The sequence below is a fragment of the Gossypium hirsutum genome, chromosome A05, assembly GCF_007990345.1.
Source record: "Gossypium hirsutum isolate 1008001.06 chromosome A05, Gossypium_hirsutum_v2.1, whole genome shotgun sequence".
In the NCBI taxonomy this organism is placed as follows: domain Eukaryota; kingdom Viridiplantae; phylum Streptophyta; class Magnoliopsida; order Malvales; family Malvaceae; genus Gossypium; species Gossypium hirsutum.
Window position 1 is genome coordinate 29,984,264 of NC_053428.1, and position 10,899 is coordinate 29,995,162.

General features: G+C 31.1%; 1 protein-coding gene across 1 annotated transcript; it reads right to left on the minus strand.

Moving 5' to 3' along the window:
• Positions 1–541: 541 nt before the first annotated feature.
• On the minus strand, positions 542–5,230 carry LOC107957535 (GATA transcription factor 25). Its single transcript, XM_041112159.1, has 8 exons — positions 4,795–5,230; positions 4,462–4,545; positions 4,243–4,373; positions 2,498–2,593; positions 2,222–2,327; positions 1,203–1,262; positions 1,045–1,090; positions 542–980 (listed from the first exon to the last, which is right to left on the minus strand). Exons 1-8 carry the CDS (start codon positions 5,092–5,094, stop codon positions 883–885), a joined length of 921 nt encoding a protein of 306 aa, XP_040968093.1. The 5' UTR covers positions 5,095–5,230; the 3' UTR covers positions 542–882.
• Between the last annotated feature and the right edge of the window lie 5,669 nt (positions 5,231–10,899).

Here is a 10,899-nt window from a genome sequence, read left to right on the forward strand (position 1 = left end):
AGATCAACCAATAATAATCAAAGCAAAGCCAAGTGAAGAATAAAACAACTGAGAACAGATACATCATTTTTTGTCACAGCAGAGACATTCCCCCATGGTTGATTCTCAGTTTGGCTGGAACTTGATCCGCCTTTATTTGTTGCCCACAAATGAGAAAAAGGAAAAACACTAGAAGTAGTATATGCTCCGACTCTTTATCCTTGTCAAGTAATTGTGTGGTCAATGCATATTTGGATATAGAATATGAGAACATAAAGTTCTAAAGACCTAAATACATGAAAAAACTTCAATTTTTTTGATATACCCGTGTTTGACACTTGAATCCGAATAACACATGTAAGTGATTCACATTTTTTTGGTATAAAAAGGAACCACAACCCTAGAATAGGAAAATAGGTTGCAAATACTAAGATTCGTGTACGAATCAACTGGACTAATACTCGCATTCCACATATTTAACCAACACAGATCCACTCTAAATATATTACCAGACTCACTAGGAAAATGAATGATCAGAACAAGGATTTGACTAACAGGGAAATGGAATCCAAACTCCAATTAATGTTTATAAGAAAAAAAGATTATTAATCCTTTACATTAACTAATATGCATTTGATTAGAACATAAAGGAGGCTTAGATAGTTCATCTAAGGTAGTTTTTGGGAGGGGATATGATATTGGAGCATACAGCCTATAAATCGTAGCTAAGAAAGCTGAAGCTTTGGGTGATACATCCGGAATAGGTTTTTTCTCTTGAAGAGGTAATCTCATGCAAAAGTACTCTAACCAAAGGAATAGGAGGAGAAAACCTAGTATACAGACTAAGGCAACTATGATATCTGTACATATAGCACAACTTTGAAGGAACTTAATAATCGAGATCTAGCTGAAACAGTGGCCATATTTGCATAGACAATAATGCTTGGCAATTAGCACAGAGCCATCACCATTTGAGAAAGAAACTATATTGCTTCGTGTAGGAATAGCAATTTTGGAATCGGAGTAATTTGCTTCATTATCAAACGGAAACTATATTGCTTTGTGTAGGAATAGCAGTTCCAGAATCTGAATCATTTGCTTCACTATCTCTCTACATCATACAAAAATGCAAAGCCCAGATTAGGTTACTGAAAGAATAAGGGGACAAATTAGAACATTTGGTCAAGAAGCCCAATAATAAGTTAATACATTAAGAAACTTACATGCTCGACTGGAGGCACGGAATGATCTCGTGTTTTCTTGGGAATATCCCTCAAAGTACCCTGCATAAAAGTTCATTTGTTAGAGACTCAAAACATGTAGCCATGCTGAATGTTCAACAAGGGGAAAACATCGGTACACTTAAAAAAAAGCCCAAAAGAAACAGGACAAAACTTTAAAGGTAAGAAACAATGGGGAGGGTTCAGTGGAGGGAAATGTATTTCCTCCCTCAACCACAATGGCAGACCTTCTCAATCCACGTTTGTGAATCAGCAATATAGTTTACCCCACCCCAGATAATGAGCAGAGTTTTTATCCATGTTCAATACCCAAAAATCGGACAATAGAAAAATGCTTTCCTGATGGAGAATTTTTTCAGTGCTAATGTGGAGCAGAGAGAGAAAGAGGGAGGGGTGTCAGGAAAAAGAAGACAGGTAAACATCAAAGAAGAAAAAATCTCAGAAACTCATGATATTGCTAAAATCACAATCTTCTATGCATACAAAAGAGACAAATATTACATACTATATATAACTGCATAATGAGCAATGTGTTCTGTGCAGTGTTTTTGTATGTAGAACAAAATTCAGAGGCAGAGGGGGAGAGAGAGAAAGGGCAGAACGTGCAACAGGTATCAAAGGCTAATGTCAACAGGAAACACAAAGTAAATGAACTAAACGAAAAAAGTTAAGAGACTGCACGTTGGATGCAAGAGGTATCTTGAGAGTTAGACAATCAAGGAAGGTTGCAGGAGACTTATTGGAGTCAACATCTTAGGTTAAACAGTATATCTAGGTAGAAAGCAGGGAATAGTATTCAGGATATATAATTCCAGGATGAAATTAAATTCGGAGCAGAAAAGTAAAAAATAACTCCTTGACAGTGAACTGATAGTGATAAAATTACCCAATCTATGAACAGAACTATGACGGCAAATGTAGCAACAGAATCATGGCAACAGAAAATGAAAAACATGGACAAAGCGAAGGACTGAACTATCAATCACAGCAGAGATACCAACCTTATTTGCCCAAAAAAGTCCACAAGCATTGCACAAAGACCTTGGACCAGATGGACCACGTCGCATCATTGGGGTTGAATTTGAGCTAATGCCACAGTGAGTACATCTGGAAGAGTGAGAAATGGAATTATATTATAACTTAATTGAGAATTCACCAGGAAATCTTATAATGATGTAAGTAAATGAAATACCTTACAAAAGAGAAAAATGAGAAATATAGTGTAGTTCAGGGAATACAATAATAAACAACACTCCAGAAGCTGGTATAAAACTCACGAATTATCTGGTAGGTTATCATTATCCTGAGTACTGCAGCTGTCAGTTCTATCAGACTTCTTGGAAGATGTAAATTGACCTTTATTACGCTGCATCCTGATACACTCATACATATCAGAAACATGAACTTGGCACTTGTGGAACAAATAAAAATTTGTCATAAGGCTGGACAGTCCCTAATGAGTTTTTCTATATTCCTTTTCAGTTAAACAAAGCATCCTAAGATACTAAGACGTCAGTTTATATGAAGTGTTGTATATATAGTTCTAAATTATGATGTTACTTAATCAAAAAGAAAATGCTGTTAATCATTACTAGATATAGAACCCTCTCCCATTTGTCCATGTGGTTCTACAGTTGCATTTGCACCTAGAGCAGCCAATTAAACTTTGAAGGAAAATAGTACTCCCCGCTATTGTTAGAATTCTTTAACTTCTTTACCCTTTTAATAGACCCTTATTCAACTTCAATCATTTCTTCTATAAAAGGAGTGTGTCTAACTGAAAACAATTAACGAGACAGAATCTGTTAAACTTGCGTGATGAGAACAACTTTTTGTTTCCAGTTAGAACAAAATCCCCTAAATCACCAATATTAAACCGATAATGAATTGATTATTAACTTGGTGCTAGAAACCCTCACATTTCTTGAGACACCAGATGCAGATAAGGTTGCTTTAGTGAAATAAGGTGCAATATGTATATCAGTGTATTTATGGATGTGCTGTGTATAGATATAAAATAAGTTTAAGACATATAATGATGAAAATAAAATCTAAACACTGGTCCAGTTATATAGAAAACATGCAAAATTTTTGTTAGATATTGTCGGCTAATATCCATGATTTTCTTAGGGTCCCACGTTTGTAACTGAATATTCAAATTTTGAGAAGTAGAGAGTCAGTTATTATTTCCTTTCTTACTAGTAAAGGTTTATTTACTGAAAAAAGTTCAAAATGAAATATAGAGAATAGAACTTCAATGCAGGCAGTTTTTATGGTGCTATGTCTAGGCACACCAGGCGAGTGACTGATCAAATGTGCCTAGCCTGAGTGGGGCCTGAGGTGCATTTGCTCTATGATTCTAAAGTGCAGTCTGATCTAAGAAATATTTCCTTTTAAAACCTGATATATTAATTTAACAGCACTGTTTTTACTCCCTAGATTCTTAAAGATTTGCTAACAATTTTACTTTAAAGACCAGAGGACATTGCAATATCTCATTAACTAGATTCCTCAATAGAGAAGACAAATTTAATATAAGCTTCTCTATCCAGTACCATATGAGTATGCAACAATGATTATTGATCACCCTTTAGAATTAACAGGTACTCTACTTTTATTGTCTCCCCAAGCTATGCCCTTTACAAAGATCCTTGGATTATAACACTAAAATATATAGCATACAGAAAAAAAATTGTGATGTATGCACTGATCAGATTCAACAGCACATGAAAAGGAGCAACATAACTTTTATAAATACAAAAGTTGTAATAAAATTATTTACTTTTGGCTATACCTTACAATCAACATATCTCTCGTAGATTATCCATACTCTCCTCAAAGTCTTAAAGCTCAGTAATTTCTCAAACCTCTAAAGGGCCAGTGTTACTATAACAATTTCTAGGATAAGTTGTTAGCATCAATTGCAAGATCAATAAAAAGGATCTTTCTAGTTCAAAATTTGACAAAAACTTTTACAAGCACAGCCAGGTAAACTAACTGCATTTCAGGGAAGGATGCACACCTAAGAGCAACCTCCTGGCGAACACCATATCTGACTTTCTTATCAAAGCATCGCTCTTTTCTCTTCTGACGAAACCTATCTAAAGAAGCTGCCCTATGCGGTTGATTAGATCTCGGAAAGTCTACACCACTCTAAGCATGAAAAAGGGTAACTTTAAAATAAAAAAGAACAAAAGAAACGTAAAATAATTCCTAAATTCAACAAATTTAAGAGAATTACCCTTAGGTTCTGGGATGACATTTCAACGCCATGGGGACCTGAATTCAGTTCACATCCACCCAACAGTAATAACACCGCATGGAACTGAAAAAAAAAAAAAGGATTCAAAATGAAAATCTTTACAATGTATATTTCATTGGGGAAAATACAGAAAAACATGAATGATGAAAAGTATGATTTGAAGTCCCGTATTGTTTTAATAACTCAAAATAAGTGGAAATGAAGTGTCTCTCTTCAATTTAAGTCGTCAATGTTGGTTGTTCAGAAACCAAACAATTCAACAAAACCTAATTGGCTTAACTGAAAAAAAAAACTTAAAAGGGAAAACGATACCTTATTAGGAGTAATAGCATCGAAAACATAGACCTGGCCGCGAAACGAGAGGGTGAGTTGGCTGGCGTCGTCAACTCGCTGAACGATAGCCAAGTCAGCAGCGGAAGCAGCTTCGGCAGTGGCGTAGATGGGATCGGTGTGGACGCCCTCAACTCCGACGCCGTTGTCAAGAGGGTGAGCGTCGTAACTAACATTTTGGTGGTTATCGACGGATGCGGAGGCTGAAACATCGTCACGGACGTCCACGCCGGAGCTGATGACCGGGGCGGGGACATTCATGGGCTGGGACTGTCCGTACATCGATGAAAATTGGATGCTGAAGTATTTCAAGGAACAAAAGGGGGAAATGTGAAGCGGAAAACCCTAATTAATTAATTAATCAATCAATCAAAGAGAAATAAATTAGTGGATAATTTAAAAAAAATGATTTCTTGGGAGAGTTTAAAGTGGGAGGGAATAGAAGGAATTTCAAAACGGTACATTAAACAATGAATATTTATCACCTGTCACCGTAATTAAAACTAATTACTGAAATAGCAAAACTATAATCCCATTTAGACCCTAATCAAGATATATATATATAAATATATCAGGATTTGAATTTGAATAAATCTTGAGTTGGTTTCATCATCTCTGAATTTTTAATATTTAGTATTTTAAATATGTTTGATAATTTTTTAATATAAATTTTATAATAAAAAATTTTAAATAAAATAAATAAGTATGTAGCTACTTATTATCTAATATAAAAAATATTAAGTTAATTCTATTTTATTAAAAATTTAAATAAACTATTTTTTTTAAAATGACATATTCAAATTAACGTATTTATCTTTCTTTTAAAATTATTTAAAATAATATAAAATTTTATAACAATAATATTAAAATTAAAATATAATTTATTCTTTTTAAAATCAATATTTACTTTTATCAAACAAAGTAAATATATTTCATGATTCTATTTATTACTTTTTCAGCACTTAAATTTTTAGTTTATCAAACATACTCTAAATTCTTATCTAACGCTTGAACAGATTTACAAAGTTCACACAAAATCAATAATCAACATTGTAACGATCCGATTTTAGCTAGTGTCAATAAATGTAGTTTCGCAATTAAATTCTATAAATTGAATTAGTGAAATTATTAATAGAAGGATTTTTATATCTAGCGCAATATTATATTATTGAATTGTCTAGTTATTAAATCAAAAAAATTATTAATTATAATATAGGGATTAAATTGTAAAAGTATAATCGCTATTGAATTTTAATTTAGAAAATACAAGAAGACATATATAACAATTCAACCGCCTCTCATCATTGTCGAGTTTCTAAGTCAAGACCCTCTCCAAATTCTTTTCTTTTTTTTTTAAACCTTGAATTCGATTTTTTTAAACCCTACTATAGATTTGTTGAGGGAAGAATAACCATATTACTCTAGTGACAATAGATATGGTCATTTTTATTATATTATTAATTAAAGGGTAAACTACAAGTTTAATTATTTATGTATAGTTAAAATTACATTTTAATCATCAAACATTAAAATTTTATTATACTATCACTAATGTTATTGAATTGTTAGGTTATAATTACTAAATTGTTAATTATTGTAAACGATGTAACAACAAGTTCGCATGGGCATTAACATTATTCTTCTTTTCTTTTTCTTTTCCTTTCCTTCCTTTTTGTGCCAACTTTTTTTTCTTCTTTTTCTTTCACTCTCCATGAAAGCGTCAATTAGAGGGTGCATCCTCCCAAATCAGAACTCATCCATTATGTTTACCTTCTTTTTCCACTGCTATAAACTTTTGGCAGTAAAAAAATTTAATATTATGTAAGGCATTTGAATGTGTCTAAGTTTAATGATTATTTATGTTGAGGAGGTCGACTTTTTTAAGATAAATTTTTAAAGTATCATTTACTTTAAAAACTTTTCTTAAAAAAATCAACCTACATTCAACATAGTCTGAAGTTTTATAACTTGTAGATGTAGTGTATAGGTCAGAAGACTATTGTTAGCTTTTAGAAACAAATTTAAATTTTGCCATCCGAAATATACTTAGATTTGCTACCCCTACCTCCCTCGCAACACCCTGGTTATTAAGTTTCGATTTGGATGAGAGACGTGACTAGTTTCGGTGAAATTAAAAAAAATTATAATAATAAGATTGATTATTGAAGCGGTAAAATATGTATTTAGATGTGAATGTAACGGTGATAGTAAGATTAAAATGAAATGTTCATTATGGATATTAATCTAAACAAATGTTGTCAAATTATTTTTATATTTTTAATAATATTTAAGATTTTAATATATTTTATTTTATAAATTTATTTAATTATTTTAATTAATTAACTAATTATATAATATAAAAATCTCTTTATATTATTAAATAACTTAAAATTCTTTAAAATTTTAAAAAGATAATGATATTAAAATCTTAAGCATATTTAATTCAAAATATTTTAAGATAACATAAATAAATAAAACAAAATAATTAAAAGTTAGCAATGAAGAGAGAGAGAGAGTTGAAGGAAGGTTTAACGCATTGTTAATTCATGTATAAATTTGATGGTTAAAACATAATTTTATTTTAAATTATGTTTTAGTCATTAGATTTTAAAAAATTTATATTCAACTTGTAAGTATATTGTTAATCGCAATTAATAGTTCATGATCTTAACTTAATAAATTGATAACATTAGTGATCATTAATATTTTTTTATATTTGATAATTAAAATATAATTTAAACTATATATAATTGATTAAGTTTGTAATTTACCTAGATTTTTTAAACGGATATATTATTAAACTAGAGATAGTTATGGGCCCAGTTGGATCTTATTTAAGTTGAGTGTGATATCAATATCATACATAGTTACCAAGTCTAGCTCTACTCAAAATATGAGTCTTAAATTTTGCCCTATCTCAGACCATATTTATAAATGATTAATCTAAATTTGTTTGAGCATGTTCGTATTATTTTTAAATAATATTCATTAATTTTGTATCTTTTCCTTTTATTAAAATTTTAAATATAAACAACTTAGCATGTGTCGCTTTAAGAGTTTAAATTATATTACTATGATCTTAAAAAAAAAAAATTAGACGTTCAATAAAAATGTGCCACGTGTTTAAAAAAATTCTAATTGATATTATACACCAGATAATTTTTTCTAAATAATACTTTAACTGTAAATGGAGTTGACTAATTAATAAAATTAAGATAAAAAATTAAATAAAATTAACAAATACTAATGGTAACCTACTGTTTATGGTTTTTTTATCAACTATATATAGTGGGTTAAAATTTAAAAATTTAAAAATTATGATTTTAAAGAAAGGGTTAGATTAGAATTAGAGTCTAAATATACATATGATTTTAAGATTTAGGATTTTAGAGTTTAAAGTTTCATCTAAAAAATAAATTAATTTTAGAGTTAAAAATAGTAATAAAAGTTAATTTGATGATTTTTAATGTATTATATTATTCACACACTTTAAAAATATATGATATGGTATGTTATTATTCAATATATTAACACGTATATTTTAAAGACAATGATTAATTTGGCCCTCCAACTTTACTAAAAAAAATAATTTAGCCATCCATTTAAATTTTCGTCTTTTTTAGCCCTTGAACTTACATTGTTTGTCAAATCACCCCAAAATAAATAGAAAAATTAACGACTCTTAACTTTACTGACGTGGCATACACGTTGATTGTCTGTAGATGCCACATCAATAGTTAATTAATTTTTTAATATTTAAAATTAAAAAAAAATTATTAACATTATTAAAAAAATATAAAATTTTTAAAAATTTAAAGTTAATTAATTGCTGAACTAGATGAAAGGCTAAAATATTTATTTTTAGAAAGTTAGAAGGTGAAATAAGTTGTTTATTTTAAATGAATGTAGTTTTCATAATCTAATAGTTTTATGGGTAAACTATATAAATGGTCACTCAACAATGCTCATGTTTCTGTTTTGGTAATCTAACTCTAAAAAAAATTAATTTAGGTATTAACGCTTGAATTCGTTCTTATTTTGGTCACCCGTTGTTAAATTGATAATGAAAAGCCTTTTTTACCTGATAATAACACATTTAGTCCTTAATACTTACATATTCTATCAATTTGATCCTAATTCTAAAAATTCAATTTAACACTTCACATTTATAGATTCCATCAATTTGATCCTCAAACTTCCTACCTAAAACTTTCAGCTTTTATAATAGAAGCATTACACATCTATAGATTTGTAAAACCAAAAAAAGGAAAAAAAAACTCCAATAAAACAAATGGTTAGAGGCTTTGTATTGGTATCAAAGTAACCCAATATAACTTTTTTTTTCTAATCTGCAATACTCAAATTTAAAATTTAAAATTTAAAATATTAATTTTTTATCACTTAATCCAATAAGCATATAATTTGTAAGCAATATAAGTGACATCCCAAGAAAACAAAGACACCCTTTTTTTACTTAGGTTTGAAAAATTATAAAATAGTTATTTAGTCTAAAAGGGTCCGAATTTGTAAATATAAAGAGTTAAATTTATAAAATTATTTAGAAATAGGATCAAATTGATAGAATATATAAATATTGAATACTAAATGTGTTATTGTACCATATAGAAAAAGACTTTCCCTCACCAATTTAATTTCTCTCAGTGACTAAAATAGGAACGAACTTAAAAGTTAATGTCTAAATTAAAATTTTTTAAAGAAAAAAGAAAGGAGGGCAACCATTTGTATAGTTTCCTCTAATTTCATTTAAACCCCTCTCAAACTGAGGACCAGGTTTCAAGCTTGGACGAACTGTGAGTAAAAGCTCTTAAACAGTTTTAGCCTAGACTTACTGAGAACAATCTCACGACAGTCATAACGGCTCCTTGTAAAACCCCATCAATTCAAGGTTCAGAACCATCATAGCCATCCCCTGCTAATTCTCCCCTGTTTCTTTTGTTTATGTTTAAAGTCTTGAAGATATGGACCGATCTTCTTTTACAAGCCTCTATAATTCTCGCTACATTATTCATGTTCCTCGCCGTGCACGATATCTCCAGAAAGATCTTCGCCAAAATCCACTACCGGAATCGCGCTGACTTCCTAGCTAAGCGCCACTTCGTCGTCGGTACTCAGCTCCTCGCTCAAGCTCGATCGTCGGCCAACTCTTTAGCAAAACAAGCCGAATCCGAAGCTGACAAAGCCGTTTCTCTTGACCCAAAAGACGCCGCTCCTTACACCCACAAAGCCTTCGCCGTTGGCCTCCAGGGATTCAAGACCTCCGCTCTCCATTCCCTCAACGTCGCCCTTTCCCCTCTCACTGCCAAGTCGTTGACTGGTAAAGAATGAGGCGACGCGCTGTTTAAACGAGCCGAGTTGAAGATGGCCTTGAACCGACGCGGCAACCGAGTCAACTCAATAATCGACGATTTGACTGAGGCTGTAGAGTTGAGTTCGGATAACGTGAAGGTGTTTTGTTTGTTAGGGAAGTGTTATGAAATGAAGAAGATGAAATCAGAAGCTAAAGCGGCTTCCGAGGAGGCACTTAAAACAGAGCCTAGCTCTTACGTCGCACGCGCTGCCCTTCACCGGTTGCGCAGGTAGGTGGGGCCCCTTTCTTCCAGCATCTTGATTTTGACATCATCGCGGTTTCAGCATTTTATTCATTTTGTAGCTTAATTGTTACTAATATTATATGAAGAAAGTAATGAAATCGAACTCTGTTGTGTCTTTCCATGTTTTAGACAATGCAACCATTTTTCAGTTCTTAATTCTTGTCTGAGGTTTCCCTCTGCAATTCCTGTTATAAAAAACCAAAAGCTGAAATTTGATTTGACGATTTTCACCAATTAAAAATAAAATATATACTAAAAATTTATGTATTGAATGCAATTTGAATACATATTGAATATATGTAATTACCAAAACAAAAAATAAAATAAAATAAAGGTTTACATCTATCATTATGAACAACTAACTCTCTTTAGAACTGATTTATCCTATTGCTTACTTTTATCCCAAGCCAGAGTTACCTAAAATGTTTCTTCTTGTTAGGCACTTTGTGCTTCCGGTTTAGTTTAGCAAACCATG